This window comes from Ursus maritimus, unplaced genomic scaffold, assembly GCF_017311325.1.
Source record: "Ursus maritimus isolate PB19 unplaced genomic scaffold, ASM1731132v1 scaffold_9, whole genome shotgun sequence".
NCBI classification, from domain to species: domain Eukaryota; kingdom Metazoa; phylum Chordata; class Mammalia; order Carnivora; family Ursidae; genus Ursus; species Ursus maritimus.
In genome coordinates, this window is record NW_024427107.1 from 39,826,063 (window position 1) to 39,849,824 (window position 23,762).

The 23,762-nt window shown below is 43.8% G+C and overlaps 1 protein-coding gene across 1 annotated transcript in view; it reads right to left on the minus strand.

Annotated features, from left to right (window-relative positions):
- Nucleotides 1–18,675: 18,675 nt before the first annotated feature.
- The window catches only part of CDH17 (cadherin 17), a 77,339-nt gene continuing 72,252 nt past the window's right edge, over nucleotides 18,676–23,762 (minus strand). The window contains exons 16-18 of the mRNA XM_008689144.2: nucleotides 22,173–22,289; nucleotides 21,925–22,038; nucleotides 18,676–19,732 (exon numbers count right to left, since the gene is read on the minus strand). Coding sequence (XP_008687366.1) covers nucleotides 19,632–19,732; nucleotides 21,925–22,038; nucleotides 22,173–22,289 — 332 coding nt within the window. The 3' untranslated portion in view covers nucleotides 18,676–19,631. The remainder of the gene's footprint in view (nucleotides 19,733–21,924; nucleotides 22,039–22,172; nucleotides 22,290–23,762) is intronic.

A 23,762-nucleotide genomic window follows, 5' to 3' on the forward strand; every position in this document is an offset into this window, starting at 1 on the left:
TATAATTGAATTGCGGAATCAAAAAGCCCTGTAACCTGAATTCTTCTGGACAACCTGTTATGTAACATAATCAATGGCCTTAGTGCTTAAGCCAGTACAAACTGGATTGTTCTGCTATTTGCGGCCAAAAGCATCCTAACGGACGCACTGCTAGATTTTCCCACTTGGAAATCTTGACTCAGACGGCTAAGTAACTCAATCAAGAACTGGAGAGCAGACTTCAAAGTGAGGTCTCTCTGACTCTAATGCCAAGCTCTAATCTGCTGACTAACCTGAGAATGGGCCATTCACGGCTGTGGAGGAGAGCCAACAGGAACAATGAGCCAGACGGGGTGGGGTGGGGGTGGGGGCAAACGTGATTCTTCTTCAGATGTTCCTCCCCACATGGGGGAGGGATCTGAGGCAGAGCTTCCTAATCAGCCAGAGCAGCCTAGCATCCTATACTTAAAAATAACATCACCTCTCTCTCCCTCTCTCTTTCTCACACACAGACACACGCACATAAATAACATTATCACCATGTTTTTCTGGGTACAAAGTGCTTTTCTGATACACAATTTTAGTTGACCTCATTCTTTTAAGGATCCTGCTGAGACATGCATCCCACTTTATAGATGAGGAAACTGAGGCTCTGTGAAATTATAGGATTCACCCAAAGTCTCTCACCTACGTGGTAGAGTGGCGGCTTGATACAAAGTCTGATTCTAAATCCATGCTCTTTCCATATCACTATGTTTGTCAATATGACTCTTGTTCTTACAGATGACATGCTTGAAACCATGTACTTTAAAAAAAAAAAAAATTCTTGGCAACACCTTGGGAAATGGTGGCCTGCACAGTTCATGCAAGGACGGAGTGAGAGGGGGCTCTGCACACCCACCCTTCTAGAGTTCCCAAGCACACATCAGCCCTGGAGCCAGGAATCTTTATTGTCTAGAAACAAGCCCTTTAAGGAAGGTTGGAAACCCTCAAGCAATGAGACTTTTAGCCAAACCTCCTGCAGGGTTAGAATTCTGCAGTGCATTGATCTTTAATTGAAAAGCTCTTTGGGGGCGCCTGGGTGGCTCAGTCTGTTGAGTGTCCAACTCTTGATCTCAGCTCAGGTCTTGATTTCAGGGTCGTTAGTTCAAGCCCCATGTTGGGCTCCATGCTGGTCGTGGAAGCTACTTTAAAAAAAAACAAAGCTATTTGCTCTCCATTAGTACCCTTAGGCCACAGAAGAAGACATTCCCAGCACCTACCTCTCTGGGTAACTGGCAAAGGAACCATGCTGTGAAAATCTGTATCATAAGCCAGTGAAGAAATTCAGGTTGTTGGTCTCCTAATATTACTGGCTGAGGGTTCTCTTTGGTTTTTATTAAGATGATTATAAATTGGGTTTCCTCAAGCAAGCACCCACCCGCCCAGAACTATTCTGTAGTCTTCACTAGCAGCTCTGTGCCCTGGCTGATTCTGTGTAGAGCCCCTCCCGGACATTGGCACGGGATGGCACTAACTCCGTGACTTGCCTATGTGACAAGGGTAGCAAGAGCAGATTTCGTGGCAGATCTTGTATACGAGCCATCAACTGTGCATCCATATTATGCTAGCACTTGGTAGAATCAGGGTTGCCAAAGAGCTGGTCATCAAGGAGCTTCCAGTCCAGTAGAGACAGCTGTTACGGCAGAGACTTCTAGTTGAATCCAATATTCACTCTTCCCTTCTTCTAGAGAGAGAGAATTTTTAAATTGGTACATGATTACCAAGCTAAACACTGTATTTCTCAGCCTCCTCTGAAGCTAGTGATGGCCCTGTAACAAAGTTCTGGCCAATGGGATGTAAGAAATGATCTGTGCAACTTCCCTGTTGTGCCTTTAAAAAGAAGTAATGTCCTCTCCCCTTCCCCTTCTCTTCCCTCCCACTGCTTGGAATGCAGACATGATGGCAGGAGTGGGAGGGGTCATCTAGAACCATGACGTGAAAGCCACATATTAAGGATGGCAGAGCAGGGGTGCCTGGCTGGCTCACTTAGTGGAGCATATAACTCTGGATCTCAGGGTTGTAGGTTTGAGCCCCATATTGAGTGTAGAGATCACTTAAAAATGAAATCTTTGGGGGAAAAATAAAAGTATGGCACAGCAGTAACATAGGAGTAGTTAAGGCCCTGATGATTATGGAGCTGCCATACCAGCCCTGACCATCTCCCTGAACTACTACCCATAAGAGAAGTCAACTCTTCATTTAAGTCACTGTTATTTAGGTCTCTTTGGGGAAGAGGCCAACTTTATATCCCAATGAATATAGATGTGAACACAGATATCTGTAAACCAATGTCTAATAACTCAGTGCCCCATCTGTGTAATGATAGAGCCTCAGCGAGATGGTCTCCATTTGCTCCAGTGCTCAGAAGGCGTTTCACAAGTGATCCACAACCAGTTTGTTGACATGCACTGTTCTTCCATTTCTGCTCCCTGCCATCGACATTGCCTTCAGGGTGGCAAGCCTTGCCACAGTCATAGCCCATCACAAGAAGGCCACCACCCAGGCCAAGAGTACTATCTCATCCACTTCCAAACCCTTCAGGCTTCTGGGTGAAGAGAGGTCCAGAAGTTCTTTACAAAGGTCAGAAGGGCCTGCTTTACAAATCTGGCCATTCTGTGTCTGCTGGGGCCTCTGGGCAGATCTCTCTAGAGCCCCTGCAGACACTCACGTTAGCTTTGGACTCTTCCTCTTCACCATAGTGTACACTCAGTCCAAAGGGCCAGCCCTAGAGAAACAGATACCACATTACATGCCTTCCAAACCTCTCCTCCTCTTCTCCCTGCCCTCACCAAGGCTCTTCCTCCTCCATTGCTCACCAACCAAAAGTTCACAACCATATGAATGAAGGCAAATGGACACCAAGATGCGTTGAGGGTGTGTGTAGGGGGAACACTGACAATAGGCAACTGAAGTTAAACCATATATATAACCAAAGATCAAAGGAGTGTGTGTGTGTGTGTGTGTGTGTGTGTGTGTGTGTTGGGGTTGGAGATTCTGTATCAGCAGGAGGAGCATTATCTCCAGATCCACGCCATTTATAGGAACCTCAGAGAGACTTCCAATTTCCATCCCCTCTGAATTCTTAACAGGTAGCCAGATAATAGAGTCAATAGATAAGTTGATGGATAAACCGAAGAGTCTGTTTTTCCTTAATCCAGTTGTTTTGGTTCATTTGTCAAGAGTTCATAAAACAAAAGTACCTAGAGGGACCAAAAAAAAATGTCAACGAATAAAGTGAAAAACTGGGACACGTGTCCCACCCAAGGGGACTGTGGATGCTCAGATCCTGCTAACTGTTAGCGTGTAGGAATGGGGACCCAGACCAGATTAAATCAGACTTGTCAAAGAAAGTAACCAAGACATCCTAGTTTTTTATGTGAAATGTCCCAATTTTTTTTTAAGTTTTTTAAATATCCCAATTTTTAAATGCTGATCCTTAACTCAAATCTTTTTAAACCATTAAGTGGGCCAAATCAAATTCATCTTTGGGCCTCAGTCAGCCTGCATTCTGAATTTTGAAACCATGTTTACATCTGTACTTAATGTTTGCTAAATACTTGTCTTGAGCAGGACACTGTATTAGCTCCAGGTCGTATGTGTATCTATGTGTGTGGGGAGAGGTATAAAAACAAGGTCACTGCTCTCAGGGACTTTATCATCTATAAGGACGGATATGAAGATGTGACACAGACACATGCAATTGTGGGGAGGATGGAGTCCCATCTTATTTGGGGAAATCAGAGATAGCTGCCTGGAGGAAGCACTTCTTCCAGGAAGGGAAGCCAAAAGAAGGAGAAGAAATTCAGGAAGGGTGCAGTGGGTCAACAATGCCAAATGCTACCCAGAGATTAAGGAGAACAAAATCAGGGAAATGTATTGACTTTGACAATCAGGAGGCCATAGGTCAGCAAGGAGAGGTAGAGGGTAGTAGGACCGAATGAGTGAAAGTACAAGTGATACCACTTGCTGGAGAGACTTGATCGCCACAGGGAGGAAAGAGGAAGACAGCTCAGGGACTAGCAAGACTGGAAGAGACAGGAAGTCAGTGAGATTGTGGGAGGGGCACCTAGGGGAGGGAGACATGGGTGATGGTGGGACAGAAGACCAAGAGTAGACTCATGGGGAAAGAAGGAGAGAAGGGAGCCAAGGGTCTGGGTAGGGGGTTAACCTTGGTCAGAGAAGGAAAGCTCCGAGGACATCACACGTCACAAGACAGTCCCCAAAAGTCCCATTTCTGAAAAACATCACAACAGAAATTTGTGCTGAAGAGTTGTAAAGAAGAAAGAGGGGAAAAGACCCTTAAAATTATTTCCATGAAAGTTCAATTAAAGAATAAATCTTTTTGACTGCAGGAAACATCTTTGAAAAAATAGGAACTCAGTGACAAGTTTTAAACAGGGTTGGAGGCAACACAAGTAAAGATGCAAAAAATTCAGTTTGGCTACAGATGAAGTCAAGAGCACGGTTAGCGTTAAGTCTATCTTGGGGAATGGAAAAAATGTTCTAAGAGTCCATATAAATAGAGTGGGGTTATCTGGGAGGCCGAAAGAAAGCCAATGACTCTCCAGTTATGAAACAGAAAAACAAAAGGATTAGACCACTGTAGATTATTTTAGAAAGTGGGAAAGTCTGTTGCACAGTCGTCCCCTTCACATTCTCTTAGACCTTTCCAGCCGTTATGAGAACTCGACGTTCATTCCTCTCCCGAGCTTGCCTGTAGTTGTCCATCCGCACTGGCCCTGGGCCTGACTTGTGCTGGCTGCTTCTCCTCGACGGCTTTCTAGAAAACCCAGAACTGCCTCCCCTGGCACGTCACTATCCCGCTAACTTGGTTTCACTAAAAGATTCAATGCTTTTATTTGTGCTACTTTCCTCGCTCATGTCCTCCAACAATTACAGATTTCTGTAATTGTTTCTAAGGTGATATCATGGGCAGAAGGTGACCTAGAAATAACACCTAGTGTGTGTTAGGGCACCTACTATGTGCCTGGCAAGGCTTCACATAGATCCATTATGGCCTTCAGTCCTGTCAGTAACCCTCCATCCAATCTCTGCCCCTTACCCACTGTGTGACCAAAGCAAAGGTTCTTACCCTTTCTTCAATTTCTTTCTCATAAAATGCAGTAATAATAATAAAGTCTATGTCGTTGAGTTGTGAAGATTAAATAAGTTTGACATATTTAGTGTGCTTAAAATAGTGCTTGGTATGCAGGGCGCCTGGGGGGCGAAGTTGATTGAGCGTCTGACTCTTGGTTTTGGCTCAGGTCGTGATCTCGGGGTCATGGGATCGAGCCTGAGTCCGGCTCCATGCTGAGCATGGCGCCTGCTAAAGTTTCTCTCTCCCTCCCCCTCTACCCCTCCCTCTGCTCACTGTCTTTCTTTCTAAAATGGATAGATAACTCTGTTTTTAAAAAAATAGTGTTTGGTATGCAGTAAGCTCTCAACAAATGTTCATTATTATTATTATTATTATTATTAAGGAGGAGCCATTATTATCTTTATTTGACTTGTGAGGAAACTGAGGCACTGCTTATTTAACTATTTCCCCAATGTCCACAGAGCCAGCTGGTCAGAGGTGGAGCTGAATGATGCCAGAGTCCTTCTTTTTGTACAAGAAACCAGTTAGAATCGTGAGCTAACAGAGTTCCATGCTTGAAGAAGGAAAGCTAAGTTGGCCAGTCATTTAGGGATGGTGTCTTCTGTGTCCATCCTTAAGTCCATAGGGCCACCACTCCTTGCTGTTAGGTGAGAGACTGGCTGCAAAGTGATCTTTAGCAATGACGTGGTGGTGCTTCTTGAGAGAAATGAAAGAAACCTATGTCTATGAAGACATACCCCAACAGAGTAAATGATTGCAGGAATGTGCTTGGACACGCCGGCTGCTGGCGGGCCTCAGGTCCACCCTGGCTGTCGGCCAGAAGCATCAGGTGTTTTGTCATGTGACACTCCCTTCAGGGCAGCTCACAACGTGGCGTCCTCCAGAACAAGCAAAGGAGAGAAAGAAAGTGAGAGGACGGCCTGAGAGAAGAGCCACCGAATTTCTGTTACCCAATATCTGCAGGGGTCTCCAACTTCTCTGCCAGATTCGATTGACTAGGATTGGGCCATTAACTCCAGCCCACACTCACGGCTGGCGAGGCGGGCATTGGGGGGTGGTGCAGGGGGCACACAAGCTCTTGAATGCCAGGGGTTGGGGGGCAATTTTAGAGACTGCCTACTGAATGAGTCTCATATGCAAACTCTAGTATCCTCCAGATTCCCCTTTGTTGTTAAACCCACTTGACACTTTCCAGTCTGGGCTCCAAGGCATCTGACTACGTTTGACCTTGTCGACGGCTCGCTCCTTCTTACAATTTTCTTCTCTAATTTTTGTCAACACCTCAGTTTGCGAGGTTTTGTCTTACCTTTATTTGGCTGCTGTTTTTACTTTCTTTCACAGGTCCATGTTACTCTGCCAAACTTCAAGTTCTCAGCTATTTTCTTCATCGAATGTCATCTGCCCAAGGACGGATGCCTCACTGAAATGACAATTTCCTGAGCTTCTCCCATGTGTTAGATGCCCTGACATTAACCACTCTAACGGGCAGAATCATTTACAGATTAAATTCCTTCGAATCAGTGGCCCAGGGCTCCTAGATTCACATTATTGGCTCTGAGGACAAACCTACTGGAGATTTCTTTTGACTCCACTTCTGAGTTAAATCTGAGATCACCTGTATAAGCAGGTGGGGTAAAAACAGGCCATTCCACTTTATTGTTTTCCATTTTGCTTTTGGAACATATGATGTACTTTAAAAAGTTGGTAATGTTTGTCCTGAATTTGCTCATCTGAAAATGATTTCAGTCAAGTAATTTAATGATTGGAACATTTCAGAGCTTTTTCCAGGGCACCAAAACTCTTAACATGGTTTATGAATTCTGCAGCACTTTCTGGCTGACTGTTCCCAGCTGTCTCTCCGTAACACCACAGATCTGGCCTCACGAAGGGGTTTTCATACCCTTTATTTTCTTAAAATGTTTTCCACTTGATCTTAGGATCAGGCTCTGGTCATGGTAAAATAACAGAGACAGAAATGATCCCAGGTGGGTAAAAATTACTGTAAACATTTACTCAGTCATCACTGGGGGGAAGAGTCCTTGAACCTGGAATCTGGGTACCATCCAAAATTCCTTCTGAAGACCTGACAGGATTCTGTTGAGCAAGAAGATTAACGGTGAGGAAGCCTCAGGAACAACGGCTGTAGCGGATGTTACCACAACTTTCCGCCGGCTTCTTAGGGATAAAGAAATAATAAATAGTCATTCGTGAATAATGCATGAATCTGAAGAAGATGATTCTTAGCTATTCAGAGCATCTGAATTCTGGGAGTTCAGATCACGTCAGCCACCAAGAGGACTCTTTCCATAAGGCTTTCATTGACAGCAGCTTCACCAGGTGCCATCCGGGTGAGTGCTCCCTCGCCCTCAACAGATGCTTCCTTCCTTCCTTTTCTCTCCCTCACTCTGAGCATTCGCCATGTTTCTTTTATATTCTAGACAGGATTTTATTTAAAAAGCCATGAGCATTACTAACGTGAAGCTGTTTTAAACAGCTGGACATATGTCAAGAAGAAAACTATTCAGGGCAGGGTTCCAGAAAATACATACCCAAATGATTTCATTCCTAGCTCCATCACATGGTGTTGTCCTTGGCTGAAATGTGACAATTAATATTCCCTTCAAATTCTGAAAAAGCTAGAAGCTTCTTAAAGGGTTGAGGTTTGCGGCAAAGAGTTTTGCTTAGATGATTTTTAAATTGTTGTTCCATTATGGTAGAAAGTTATTTTTAGTTCATTCTTTTGTATCCTTGTTCAGTAATGTCTAATCTTGAGCAAGGAGAGGCTCCCCAAATTAAGTCACAGATCAGTTAAGGTTAAAATGAGATTTCTAGGCTCTTTAATAGTCTTTGACAAGGGGGACATGGATTTTGGTTTATATAGTTAACAGGCGACAACTTTGTGTCTTCTTCAATGTCTTTCAAGAGTGATTTATAGTTTCTAGAATATAGATCCTTTACATCTCTGGTTAAGTTAATTCCAAGGTAACATATGATTTTTGGCGCTATTGTAAATGGGATGGATTCCCTAATTTCTCTTTCTTCAGTCTCATTATTCGTGTATAGAAATGCAACTGATGGGGCGCCTGGGTGGCACAGCGGTTGGGCGTCTGCCTTTGGCTCAGGGCGTGATCCCGGCATTGTGGGATCGAGCCCCACATCAGGCTCCTCCGCTATGAGCCTGCTTCTTCCTCTCCCACTCCCCCTGCTTGTGTTCCCTCTCTCGCTGGCTGTCTCTATCTCTGTCGAATAAACAAAGAAATCTTAAAAAAAAAAAAAAGAAATGCAACTGATTTCTGAGCATTGATTTTGTATCCCCCCACATTACTGAATTGCTCTATAACTTCTAATAGTTTGGGAGTGGATTCTTTTGGCTTTTCCATATAGAGTATCATGTCATCTGCGAAGAGAGACAGTTGGACTTCTTCTTTGATGATTTGGATACCTTTTATCCCTTTTTGTTGTCTGATTGCTGTTGCAAGGACTTCTAGTACTATGTTGAATAATAGTGGCGAGAGTGGGCATCCTTGTCATGTTCCTGATCTTACCCTATGACCTAGCCATTGCACTACTGGGTATTTACCCCAAAGATACAGGCATAGTGAAGAGAAGGGCCATATGCACCCCAATGTTCATTGCAGCATTGTCCACAATAGCTAAATCGTGGAAGGAACCGAGATGCCCTTCAACAGATGACTGGATTAAGAAGCTGTGGTCCATATATACAATGGAATATTACTCAGCTATCAGAAAGAACAAGTTCTCAACATTTGCTGCAACATGAACGGCACTGGAGGAGATAATGCTAAGTGAAATAAGTCAAGCAGAGAAAGACAATTATATGATTTCTCTCATCTATGGAACATAAAAACTAGGAAGATCGGTAGGGGAAGAAAGGGATAAAGAAAGGGGGGATAATCAGAAGGGGGAATGAAGCATGAGAGACTATGGACTATGAGAAACAAACTGAGGGCTTCAGAGGGGAGGGGGGTGGGGGAATGGGATAGACCGGTGATGGGTAGTAAGGAGGGCACGTATTGCATGGTGCACTGGGTGTTATACGCAACTAATGAACCATCAAACTTTGCATCAAGAACCAGGGATGTACTGTATGGTGACTAACATAATATAATAAAAAAACATAAAAAAAAATAGGCGACAACTTTGGACTCAGGTGAGTTGAGGCAACTTGCTCTGCTAAAAAGAGCAGAGAACCACACTTCCAGAAGGACTTGGAACTCTTCAGTTTAATCCAACATTTACCAGGAAGCTGTTTGATAGAAGATTCTTTGGTGTCAGCAGAATCGCAATTATAATAAGACATGGTCTTTTGCTCTAAAGGATCTGAGAGTGTGTGCTGGGTGGGGTGGGGTGGGTCAGGTGGGGGAGGGCAACACATGAATAAATCAATAAAACAAGACTTGCTAGTCTATAGAGAGACATCCTTCTAGACAAGTAAGATAAATAGATATCTGTTGAACATCAGGCATCTGATATAGTCCCAATAGTTCATGTTTGCTTTTGTCCCCTTGCCTCAGGACACATATCTAGAAAGGAGTTGCTACAGCTGATGTCAGAGAGGTTACTGCATTTGCTCTCCTCTAGAATTTTTATGGTTTCAGGTCTCGCATTTAGGAATTTAATCCATACAGACCTAAAAAACCTTCAAAACGTATGGTATGAAAATCAATGAAATGCAAAGTTCTGCAAGTACGTAATTCAGTGAGTGAATCAAATTATGTACTCTATTATATCTCTGTGTGGGAAAAAATAACCAGGAATAGTTGACTGGAGACACTGGTATTGGTGAGATCTATCTCTACTTCTAAAATCCTCAAAGGAATTCTAAAATATGGGCATTTGAGGTCCTTTCTGGACACTGGGAGTCATTTGGTCCATGATGCCCAGTAAAAATGAGACAGCATCCATGATGGTTTCCCCAGAACAGCCCCATTCCCAGGCTGAGAAGCCATAGGAAAGTTCAGTCCCAATATTGTGTTCAGTCTCCCAAAGGGTCCCACAAAACACCCCAGGGACAGAAGCCTGGACAACTGGCCATCAGGACCTTAGCCCGTGTTCCAACAAGTAGTAGGAGAACCCAGGGTGTAAGGAAAGCTAGGACAATTCCAGATACTGAAAATGAAGGTGCTTCAAACCTGCAGGGAAGAGAAAACTATTTTTTGTCCTCCCACAGACTGCATTTTCTCCCCCAACAGGTTTTCCCTCCCAGGCTATCCCTGTCTCTGAATTCTGTCCTTCCTGTTCAAAGCACATATCAATCTTTCCACTCTTTGAGAGGCTGAGCAGCTGTTTTCTGTGTCCTAGACCTAAATCTTGGCTCTGCAATCAGATTCTAAGCTAAGCCATTCATGCATTCAAAAATGGAGCGCCTACGGCACACCAGCAGTCATGCGCAGTGCTGGGACACAGCCGCGAACAAGGTCTCGGCCCCTGAAGAAGCAGGCTAATAAAGGACGCAATTATTACACTATGAAGAGCGCTAGAAAGGCAATTAACAGGTGTTATGATAGAAAGTAACAGGCAGGACATCTCAGAGGAGGCAACCTTTACACTGAGAGCTAAAGCAAGAGCAAAGGCCAGCCACACAAAAGGGGCAGGGCAAGAGAAACTTCCAGGCAGAGGCACATGTCAAGGAACCGAAGTGGAAGGAGTTTGACTTCCTCCAGGAAGTGCAGATGGTCAGTGTTACTAAAGCATGGTGAGCAAGGGGGAGGAGGCAGGAGAAGAGGCTGGAGGCAGGCAGGGGCCAGACCTGGCAGGCCTGCGGATGGCCCCGACGGTACGCTTCATTCCTGCATCAGTGCCTGCTTGGTCCAGGACTTCCTTCAGCGATCCCCTCAACGCCCAGCACAGAGCTTTGCTCAGGGGAAACTTTCAGCAAATACTCAACAGTTGAACGTGGGGCCCAGGTAGGCGCTAGCGTGTTCTCCAGGAACGTTTACGTTCTACTCTCCTAGCAAATTCCGATTCTACAATAGGGCGTTATCAAACCACCTCGCTTCTCAGAGGCGGTCCAGCAGCGCGGCTCAAGTCTGGAGATTCTTGTCCTGGCTCGTTATCCGCAAGCTGTGCACCGCGGGGCCAATCAGCTCACCTCCCGAGCCTCGGATTCCTTTCCTGTAAAACAAGCCTCGAAGAGTGCTTTCTCCTCGGGTTTCTGTGAGGAGTAAATGGTATGATGCATGAAGAGCCCTCCTCACAGAGCCCTTCTCACATCATGAGCACTTAATAAATGATTAGCTCTTGTCCTTTTATTATTAGCCTCAGCGTTATCAACTACGGTCCTTGAAATACCCCAAGTTTCCCAATTCCATCCTGCCTTTTCTATCTGGAGAAACCCTGGGACCCAGCTGGGTGCTGCGGCCCCAGTGATGGCTTCTCAGACACCTGGGGCAGAAGCAGTGACTCACTCCTCTCCCTGCCCCTGCTTGGCGTCGGTGACACCGGATGCTTACCGCGGTGCATGGCGGTCGTCTGTCTCCCCTGCGGGCTTGTGGAGTCTGTGAGAATGGAAGCAGCGCCTTTGTGTAACAATTGTCCATTCAAGGTTCACACGCTTTCATATTTTAACATCTCTGAGTTCGAGGATGCGTCTTACTAATAATGGCATGGTGCAGTTAACGAACAGAGATCTTTCTTAGCACATAAAATATGCATAAAATAACAGTGTGTCTTACAACAGATGGTGTCTCACAGTAGATAAATATGCTAGCTTTAGGCTTTAGAGAAAGACTGCTGGGGTCTCGTACTTGGTGTGCGTCCTTGTACGAATTACAGAACCTTTTGATCCATACAGTAGACATAACAATTGCATCTCCCTCATCCAGTAGTTGTAGGCATTCAATGACGTAATATATTAGCAGGTGTTTAGAATAGTGCCTGGCACATTTTAATGTTGTAGAATAATTAGTTACTGTCATTTGTGTTCCTCATTGGCCAGCTCAGTAATTGGCCAGACTGGGGCTCCGTAAATATGGGATGAATAAATAAAAGAGCAAAAGAGCAAATTAACCTCGAAAGCCATGGGAGCACAGGCTCAGCTCTGCACCCCAACTGGCTGCCTCTGCCCCCACCTTCAGGATCACACCCTCAGTCAGCAACCAAGACAACAGGGGCTCCAAAGCTGAGGGGTTCCGATCCAACACAGCTCAGACAGACAGACAATCTTTGCTTTGGGGCTCGACATCTGCCCCACCCCCCAACTCTCAGAGCCTCGCTGAGCAGGGGCCTGACATTCTTCCTATCCATCCTTCTTCCTTCTCTTCTTCAACAGCTATCAAACTTCTATCCTGCTCCGGGGTTCCCCTGCCTCCTCTTACCCCTCCCAGGCCTGTCCTCCCATCAGTCTCTTCCTTGTCTCATTCCACCTTGGCCTCTGCTTCCTGGAGGGTCTCCTGGAGAACACACTAGTGCCTCCCTGGACCCAGGCGACCCTTCTGCCTTTCCTGCCTAGACAGGCATGGTTTGGGTCACCAGAGGACAAGTGGCTGAGCTGAGAGGATGTGGAATAGCTCTGGGAGAATGCAAACCCACTGGAAGCTTTCACCTCTGCGCCATTCGTCACGGGCTATGCCAGGATTTCAGCGAGCGTGCACAAGGCCACACTGACTTACTGAGGAAAATCCCTTCCCCCTTAGAGGCCCCAAGAAGGCTATCTGAAACCCCATTGTACAAGGCAAAACTAAGTAGAGAACCTCAGCCACAGCCTCTCTCCTCCTGCCCTGCAGTGGACCTGGAGAATATTTTCCTGGTTCTTTGTGTCCTCCATCAGCCAACCAGGCCATGCCTCCCTTCGGTTGTGTCTGAGCAGAGCCACCAGAAATTCTGTCGTTGGGATCTTTTCTTGGCCAGGAGCCAAAGAGGCCCAGTTTTATATTCTGTTACCAAGAATAGATCCTGTTTCCTCCCTCTCCTATGCTGAATTCAAGAGTAACTAAAAATGCTAGGTAAACACACGTGCTATTTTTATCTGCACCTCCCATGTGCACACCCTCCTCCACTTCCAAATGTAGCCTTTCAAATCCTGGACTTACGCATCAGCCCAGTTGTTGTGATGGAAACACTGAAAATGCTTTCTCTCAATCAGATGAACGCTTGCTTCTATGGCCTGCCCCTTCTTCGCTTGTCCTTCCTGTCTCACTGCCCACTCAGCTGCCTCTCTCAGGATGAGGACCACAGGGAAAAAGGAGGCTTTGGTTTCTGTCCAAAGAAACCAATGGCTATTGTCAACAGATAACTCACAAGGCTCAAGGATGGCTCCTGCCTTCACTGGCGACTTTACCAGGCCTGGACTCCAGGGTCGCCCCTGACCCGTCAGAAGTATCTACCATGTCAAGAGGCCTCCATGCCTGAAGGGCCCGGATGGCTTACCAGTGACTAACACATAGCACGTTCTCAGGAATTCATTTTGAAATGTTAAATGGAGCCTGTACCATGCGAGTATGTAAAAATGGAAAACCAGTAAAATGGAAAGTAGTTGGTTGTATTATAAAAAATGTTCTTTGTTTTTTACATGGTCGATAATATTTTTTTACATAGCCAACTCTACGAGCACAGACCCAAGAGGGTCACTTTAGGCAGACACGCCTTTTTAGAGTAATTTTTGAGCGATGAATCTATGGTGAAATGTGTGGCATTGGCGCTCCCTGCCCAGCTCTGGCTACGCACAGGGCTGCTCTCCCACAGCTACCCGGCTTCCGTCTTCTCAGCTTCTCGGTTGGGGTTCGCAGGCTCCCATGTGAGAGCAGAGTGACCTGGGACAGGCCCCACCAGGCTGCTCTTAGTTGAAGGGTTTCTGTGGGCCAAGGAATGGCTCTCTTGCCAGCGCCAACCCCCACCCCCTGAGTTCTGGGTCAGGGTCCCTGTTTGCGCTGGGAAGGGGTCTCAGCAGGGCTGGTTAGGATTGAAGGTGCCCAGAAAGTTGAAAGGACTGGGGAGTCAAGGTTCTGAAGTAGAATCTGATTCAGACCCTAATAGGATCACATTCCCCACCACCCTGGTGCTGACTCCGCTCTCTGGAGATTGTCCGAAATAAGGGTCCTCAGCTGGGGTCACGCATTAAGATTCACTCAGAGAGAGTTTTTTTTAATGCTAAAGTTATGGCCCTCTACCCGGAGATGCTAATTGATTTGGGGAGGGAGCCCCAGAGTGAGTATCTTTTTTATTGAAATTCAATTAATCAACATAGGGTGTATTACTAGTTTCAGAGGTAGTTCCGTGATCCATCAGTTGCATATAACACCCAGTGCTCATGACATCACGTGCCCTCCTTAATGCCCATCACCCAGTTACCCCATCCCTCCACCTACCCCCCTCCAGCAACCCTCAGTTTGTTTCCTAGAGGGTCTCTTACGGTCTGTCTCCCTCTCTGATTTCATCTTATTTTATTTTTTCCTCCCTTCCCCTATGATTCTCTGTTTTGTTTCTTCCACATATGAGTGAAATCATATGGTAATTGTCTTTCTCTGATTGACTTATTTCACTTAGCATAATACCCTCTAGCTCCAGCCACGTCGTTGCAAATGGCAAGCTTTCATTTTTTGATGTCTGCATAATATTCCGTGGCATATATATACACCACATCTTCTTTATCCATTCATCCATCAATGGACATGTGTGCTCCTTCCACAGTTTGGCTCGTGTGCATATTGCCGCTATAAACATCGGGGTGCAGGTGCCTCTTCGAATCACTATGTCTGTATCGTTTGGATAAATACCTAGTAGTGCAATTGCTGGGTCATAGGTTAGGTCTATTTTTAACTTCTTGAGGAACTTGCATACTGTTTCCAGAGTGCCTGCACCAGCTTGCATTCCCACCAACAGTGTAGGAGGGTTCCCCTTTCTCCGCATCCTCCCCAGTATCTGTCGTTTCCTGAGTTGTTAATTTGAACCACAGAATGAGTATTTTTGAAAAACTGCCCCAGGTGATTTTAACCTGCATCCACTGAGAACTCCTGTAATAGACAGCTGGTCGTCCAACACCTGACTATACTTCGAACTCAGGCAAAACGAGACACGCTTTTGTGAGGAGAAATTTAGGAGCAAGGCAAGGGGGTGTGGTGTTTAGGGAACAAACATATCCACTGTATGGATATCTTCACATGTGTGTAAAATGTATATTTAAGTGTATACAATGTGTGTGACACACATGGATACAGGCAAAATAAAAATTAGCATTAGTCTAGGGGCGCCTGGGTGGCACAGCGGTTAAGCGTCTGCCTTCGGCTCAGGGCGTGATCCCAGTGTTATGGGATCGAGCCCCACATCGGGCTCCTCTGCTATGAGCCTGTTTCTTCCTCTCCCACTCCCCCTGCCTGTGTTCCCTTTCTCGCTGGCTGTCTCTCTCTCTGTCAAATAAATAAACAAAATCTTAAAAAAAAAAATAGCATTAGTCTTGAGATAGTCTCCTCCCGAGATAACTTTGAGGTTTGAGTTCTATTTTCTGTTTTCTTTTTTTTCCCTGTTACTATTTTAAAACATTGATGTTATGGACAAACATGGTAGGATTCCATTTATATGAGGTCCCTAGAATAATCAAATTCAGAGACAGAAAGTTAGGATAGTGGTTACCAGAGGCTCAGGGGAGGAAGGGAGTGGGGAGTTATTGTTTCATGGGTAGAGTTCCACTTGGGAAGATGAAAATGTTCTGGAGATGGATGTTGGTGATGGTTGCACAACCATGTGGATTTCCTTAATGAAAATGAACTGTACACTTAAAAATAGTTCAACTGATTTTTTAAAAGTTGAATTGTAAGATAGCGTATCTTTTTGGATAACTTCGAAGGCTCCAAGTTTAACAAGCTCCCATGATGCATAGCTATACACACGGAATCCTGGAAGTGAATCGGTTCATTCTTGCATTAGCTCCGTCAGAGGTCATCTCAGCTTTCTGCCTGTGGGGTTGTTTAGACCGTGGAGCAACGCCTGGAGATCTCCACTCTTAATTTACTGCTCCCCAGAAACCTCTGAGACATTCTACAGAGCTGTTCACAAAAGTTGCTGCCTATTCCTCCTCCCTCCACCACTGAGACCCTCAGGCTCACAGCTATTTCTTAACCACGCAGAAACCCTCAGGGCTTTTTAATTCGCAGAGCAGCCAGCTTTGGGGATGTTTTCATGGAGCATCAGGGTTTGTGTGTAGGGGGAAGAAGTGTGGTGAAGTGGGAGTTTAAGGTGTCTTTGAGGATATGGTAGGTGAACACATGAATTCATTCCAATTTGTCAAATGGGTGGCACTTATGTGACAATAGCATAAGTAGTCAAGATGAATCAACTATTTCACTTATGCATTCTTCAAAAAACTATGGAGGAGCGACTATGAACCAAGACTTGTCATACTGGCATTGAAAGGATTCTGAGAAGTCCCAGACTAATTGCAGAGATCAAATGGGCTCTAATTGTAGAACATGAGAGGGGCCATACACAAGGCTCAAATATCATTCTTTTTTTGCAAGGGCCAGAAATCCATTGAGCTTTAAGTAAAAAAGGAATGTACTGGCTCACAAGTCCAGGGCAAGGTTGCCCTCAAACACATCTGCATCTTGGTACTCAACATCTTTCAAATTTTCTCCTCTTATCTCTTGACCCTCCATGGTCCTTGTTCAGGGGCAGGTTCACCTTTCGTGGTGATCAGAACACTCTAAGTTTACTTCCTACTAGTTTAGCAAATTCCACTTAAAGAGAGCTATTTTTAGCGGCGCCTGGGTGGCTCAGACGTTAAGCGTCTGCCTTCGGCTCAGGGCGTGATCCCAGCGTTCTAGGATCGAGCCCCACATCGGGCTTCTCCGCTGGGAGCCTGCTTCTTCCTCTCCCACTCCCCCTGCCTGTGTTCCCTCTCTCGCTGGTTGTCTCTTTCTCTGTGTCAAATAAACAAAATCTAAAAAAAAAAAAAAAAAAAGCTATTTTTAAGAGTTTCAACTAGAATTCTGGAAGTTTTAGTGAGATAAAATACCTATCTCTAAAGCTGAAAGAATGAGGGAACACAAGGGTTGGCTCTACCCAAACTATATAGGTAAGTGAGGGGTGGAGGAAATGTTTCCCAGTGGAAATAGAACTACTTAAACTGGAAGAGGAAATGGATCCTGGCCAAACAATTTTTCTCACCACGGCATGGAAGTTTAGATGAGGTAATGGCCTGGTCTCTTATAGGAAATCAAAGAAGGTTTCCCAAAGGGACCAGTATTTAAACAGATCTTAAGACCTTAAGAATGTGTAGGACCTGCTTGTGGAAGGAAGAGAAGGTTGAGAAAAAGGACCTGCCCCAGGGGAAAAAAAAAAAAAAAGCAAGAAAAATATGAATACTAATCAATGATTTTAGATGAGAAGGTTCTGTGTGATCAGCCTATTGTTAGGTGGTACGAGTTGGTCCAGAGAGAACAACACTGAATTGAGGCAAGATAGACCCCTGAACGTACATCAGCAGACTTGCCTTGGGACTGCTTTGGTCTTTCAATAATGATAGCAAGATTTCTTGAAAATAAGCAGGACAAGCAGTGATACATTTTCATGTGATGTAAATGTCACATCATAGCCACTCTTGGTCAAAAACACACAAGTAGGGGTGCCAGAGTGGCTCAGTCAATTGGGCGTCCAACTCTTGGTTTCAGCTCAGGTCATGATCTCAGGGTCCTAAGATCAAGCCCCATGTCAGGCTCCACGATCAGCAGGGACTCTGATTGGGATTCTCTCTCTCTTCCTAACCCTCTGCCCCTTCCCCCTTGCCTGTGTATGTGTGTGTGTGTGTGCATGCTCTCTCTCAAATAAATAAGTCTTGGGGCACCTGGGTAGCTCAGTCAGTTGGCTCAGGTCATGATCTCAGGGTCCTGGAATGGAGCCCATGTCAGGCTCTCTGCTCAGCAGGGAGTCCGTTTCTCCCTCTCCCCCTGCACCTCCCCTCTACTCATGTCCTCTCTCTCTCTCTCTCTAATATTTAAATAAGATCTTTAAAAAAAATAAAATAAATAAAATAAATAAATCTTTTTTTAAAAACCACATAATTAAAATATCTATAGAAGTTACTGAGAAATTTAGACTATTCTTTGGGTTGGGATATAATTTGTGAAGTAAATTTGTTTTTGGTGCTCTTGGATTTTTGTCTTATTTTGTCTTTTAACGTACAGTGAAACAAGGTAGAACCTTACCCATTAGGAGATTTTCAATGAGCCTCATGTGAAAAAACAGGTAAAAGAGTCTGAGGCACAAGATAACACACAAAAAAGCAATATTAAGGTCTTAGAGTTCAGATATTTTCCTTTGTTTTACTTTTTTGCCTATAAAAATATAATAGAAGTCCACAAAAAGGATTATTTATGAAAAATAGAACTCCATGGCCTGCTTCAGCTGCCATTGTAAGAGTACATTTTCAGATACAAGTTCTTTTCCAGAAAATTCTTGAAAATTCTGAGAGGTTTTGTAATGTTGAATGCTTTCAAGGCTCAAAGCATGAGCCAGACAATAGTTCCAGACCTAAAAATGCTTCCAAATGTCTAAGGTTCTCTTATTCAAAATATCTGTCTTGAACCCAACCCATGGTCCTGAAAGCAGTGATTTTTTTTTATTTCACTGTAGACTCTTCCTTATAGACCAACTCTACATGGGAGGCAATTCCCATCAAGGTTAAGTAACCATTGTTAACCAGATCTTCCCTCAACAAATGCAAAGAACCAGGAAGCAGAGCCCAAGAGCCCAAGAAACAAAACCACAGTCAACATTTATTCTGATTTTTGTCACTACTTCTTCCACACATTCTTATTTTCGTTCACTGTTAAATATACAGCAAGCAAAACTATATTAACATACACATAAGGAAAACATGTGCAGAACATGAGCATGGTAGGTCGTAAGTAAATCTGGTCAGTGGTTGGTTTCTGCACCAAAATTTATGAAAGTGGGCGTGTGTGGCCTGTGGGAGGCTGGGCCATTTCCAAGTGGAAGGACCTCAAGTGAAGAGCAAAACAAGCCACACTGAGCTAAAGAAGGCTGACAACACAAGGAGTTCCCGTTTACACCAAAGGACAAGGCTTCCATGTTACTTTTTTCCTGAGACTTCACTTTGTTCTTTTTTCCAATGAATGTTTTAAAATTAGTGCAAGACCAAATGAGACATGAGGAAGGGGACACAGGATGCAATTAGAGAAAGTACAGATGGAATCCAGGAAGTTCTGTGGTACATGGCTGATAAATCTTGATAAGGAGAAAATGAACAGAATATTTCATCAGTCCATCTTTCCCTAAAGGGAAAAAACACATACATTTTTTGTTTTGGATAAATAGCTAAAGCTTTTGCAGAGGGGAAAGTGTCATGGGAAAATGGGAAATGTCTCTAACGTCTACAGCGCACAAGATATCAAAAAGTAATAAAATATTAAAGGGCTAGAGGGTATATCTGTAAAAAATTATCGTGCGCATGCTGGATAAAAAAGTGAAATTATGGGATTAAATGGTCGTGTTACTGAAATAGCACTCAATACATAAACTCAAGCATTCCTTTTCAAATTCAGTTTTTCAGTGGTTGGGCTTCGGATGCCTGAGCACTTTCGACATTATCTTTGCCTTCATTCTTCTTTATTCGGATAAACACGACTGCTAAAATTATACCTAAAAGAGAAAACGCAGGGTCAAAGAGATGGAATCTTAAAATGTACTATCACATTCGTTTATAAAGTAGTACTCTGGTAGGAAAAAATGACTCATGTGACTCATTTCTTTTTGTGGTTCAACAAAGTTTGGTTGTCCTGGTGAATAAGGGATTCTAGGCATTGGCTTTCTTGGATTCGTAAACTTATCATTTATCTTGTTGTCAGTAAGCGTGTATCAAGTCCCAAATCATATCTAAGCTGGTGGCTATCACTGGGTCCTTAGCAAGGAGTATAGGACCTAACGCAAGCTGAAGACGAAGTGTGTAAGCATCTGACAGAGTTCCTGACCTTTGCACATATTCAACAAATGTCTAGTCCAGTCCTTCCTCTTCTCTAGAGGAATCTGTCCAATCAGAACAACCAGAAAGCTGTTCTCTGACCTGTTCACCTACCTAAAGCTTAGGTGTGTCCACACCAGATACCCCATTTGCTTTGATGCCTTCCTCATGGCTCCAGCTCTGGTAGACTCCCTAACCTTACTGGTTTCTCTTATCTCTGAACTCCTACAAAATTACATTGTGCATTTTAGCACTAACTGTGTACTATAAACCAGAGACCAATATGGAAAAGGGGAGTTGTTTTAAGGAAATTAACCTGGCAGCAAATTTACAGGAGGAATCATGGTGGAAGACACTGGATGCTCAGAGACTGATTAAGAATCTTGCACTAAGGGGCGCCTGGGTGGCTCAGTTGGTTAAGCATCTGTCTTCGGCTCAGGTCATGATCTCTAGGTCTTGGGATCAAGCCCCATGTTGCTCTTCCCGCTCAGCAGGGAGTCTGCTGCTACCTCTCCTCCCCCGTTTGTGCTCTCTCTCTGTGTCTCTCTCTCTCTCAAATGAATAAATAAAATCTTTTAAAAATTTAAAAAAAGAATCTTGCACTTATCCCAACCCTATTTTGAAAAAAGTAAGAATATGAAACCGTAAGATCCTATTACTTCTATCTTTAGATATCCCCAAACTCATCCAATCTTTAATGTGTGGCAAAATTATGGGATTAAATTGTCATGAGAGAAAACTATTTGGTGCATAAACTCAAAAATCCTTTTAAGATGGAAGGGCGGACAGAGTCAGAAAACACACAGAAAGCATAAGGGACCTTGGTAAGTGAGTGAAAACTCAAAAGGCCAGCTCAGTTAGTACGAAAAGTGTGTGTCAGCCTGTGGTCAGGGAGCAAAGATGATCCCCATGCACACGTGAGGATGGGTTGTGACTATGTCACAAAAGTCCTTCCCTGTTGTGAGAATGAGGAATTTGGATGGAATGGTATAAGGAAATGAGATCCCTTTTAGACCTGTGAATCAGAGTCCAATGTGACAGACTGGGTCGTGGCTGAAAAGACCAGAAGCCAAGAGAACAATGAAGAATTCTTAGAAGAACCCCACCCGTCCTTTGAAAAGAGAAAGGATGTGGAACGGTGTAAACCCCTTCAGTCAAGTGGATCTGGCTTGATGAAGGATCTATCTCTAATATTTAACTTATGGTGATGACAACAGTTGAAAGAGGACATTACCACAGTAAGCACTGAGCTTTTCACACAAAAAAGGAAGATGGCTAGAAATAGGGACTCTGCTGTCTGGCCTGGCCGGGGCCAAGGCAGGGTAAGGCCTGTGATAAGCTAAAATTGCTCCGGGCAGTAAAGAATCAGAGTCCACAGTCATGAAAATATGCAAAGGGAAATTGTGCAACATTTCAGGTATGTGAGCGTCTCCACTGGAAGGCCGACTCTACCTACTCCAACAATGGTAGACCGGACTGTGAGCTCTGAATGTAGGACCTGGTATGTCTTGCCCATCGCTGTACCCCCCATATCGAGCACAGTGGCTGGTTATATAGCAGGGCACATCTACTGCATTTCTTTCTCCTTCATCACAAAATCTTGGTAACTAGGTCCAAAATATAACAGTTTATGCTTTAAAGCCTCTTGTATTATATTTCCCAAACTAACCAACAAGGCAATGAAAAGTAAAGGGTTGTAGGAAGGCAGCAGCTCTCAACTGGGAAGGTCTGATGGTTTGCTGGTGATCTGTGTTCCTGGCTATTGCCCAGATTGCCAGTGAGCAGCCAGCAGACCGGCCCTGAACAGAGACCCTGAGATAAATGTTTCAAAGGCCCAGAGCAGGAATCCTTGAATCTGAGAAATTATACTCACCAATAACCAAAAAGGTGGTCAGGAGTATACCAACGGCCATGCCCACCGTGGGCATCCCAGACTGGTGACCTGCCGCCCGGAAACAGCTTCCTTCCACACACTTGCAGAAAGTAACTGCAAAGCAGAACAGTATTTGGTAAAACATTTTCAAGTAAGCAGTTGCAGAATTCCTTATCAAAGATAAGAATTCTCTCAAACTACCCATGGTGACAGACTCGATCCTGAGTTGTCTGCGGGAAAACACCTACCTGGTAAAGAGACTATTCCTTCCAAGGGTGGCTGACCACGATCATTGATGCGGATCGGGACGTTGTAAACTCTCTCCTCAAAGTCCGTGTGCTTGGTGCAAAGTTTGGCATGAGTTCCTGTCAGATCAGGGAAAAAATGGATGACATGGAAACACAACCTCAGAACCACGTATCAATAGGAATAAAGCTCATCTTTGCAGTACATGCTAAGGTTGACCAGGGAATGATTCAATGTAAGTATGAGTTAAACTACCCAAAGTATTACCTCTCTATGTGAACCTTCCGTAATGTCAAACAGGATGCCAAGACATCCTGCGATTTGATCATGATTTCTCTGTAGAATGAACTCTACTGAATATAGCTGGTTATCATTATTCCCCTATAGCTATGTTCTAAAGTTAAATTGAATTAAACACTGGATTAGAAAGAGAAAAAATATTTGAAGAAATAATTGCTAATTGTTTTTCTAAATTTGATGACAAACTGAGGACTTCAGAGGGGAGGGGGGTGGGGGATTGGGATAGGCCGGTGATGGGTATTAAGGAGGGCACGTATTGCATGGTGCACTGAGTGTTATATGCAAATAATGAATCATGGAATGCTACATCAAAAACTAAGGATATACTCTATGGTGACTAACATAACATAATAAAAAATTATTTAAAAAAATAATAAATTTGATGACAACTCTAAATCCTCAGATCCAAGATTAGTAAATCCCAGGAAAAAGAAAAACAAACAAAACTATACTAAGGCACGTAATAATCAAATTGCTTAAAATTGGTGGAAAAGAAAATTTTAAAAGCATCTGAAGAAAAAAAAGATACATTAGATTTAAGGGAACAAAGAAGAAGAATGCAATCCAAAACAGAGTAGAAACAATATCTTTAAAGTACTGAGAGACAAGAGTCCCAATAAATTTAAAAGTATTCCAGTCAAGTGTTCTCTGGTCATTACGAAATTAAGTTAGAAATCAATAATCAGGGGCGCCTGGGTGGCTCAGCCGTTAAGCGTCTGCCTTCGGCTCAGGTCATGATCCCAGGGTCCTGGGATCAAGCCCCGCATCCGGCTCCCTGCTTGGCGGGAAGCCTGCTTCTCCCTCTCCCACTCCCCTTGCTTGTGTTCCCTCTCTCACTATCTCTCTCTGTAAAATAAATAAATAAGATCTTAAAAAAAAAAAAAAGAAATCAATAATCAGGAAGATGTATGAAATCCCCATATATTTGGAAACTATCTAATACTCTTCTATATAACCCAGGGGTCACAGAAGAAATGTAAAGGGAAATTAGAAAGTGTTTTGAACTGAATGAAAATGAAAACACAATACATCAAACTTTATGGAACACAGCTAACATGACACTAAGAGATATATTTATTGCACCAAATGTCCATATTAACAAAGCAAAAATTTCCAAATTAATTGCTGCAGCTTCCACTTAATAAAAATGGAACAAGAACAACAAATTAAATACAACATAAGAGGAATGAAGGAAATAATAAAGATCTGAGCACTGAAATACAAAACAAAAAATAGAGAAAAATCTTTGAAATCAAAAGCTGGTTCTTTGAGAATATTAATAAAATTAATAA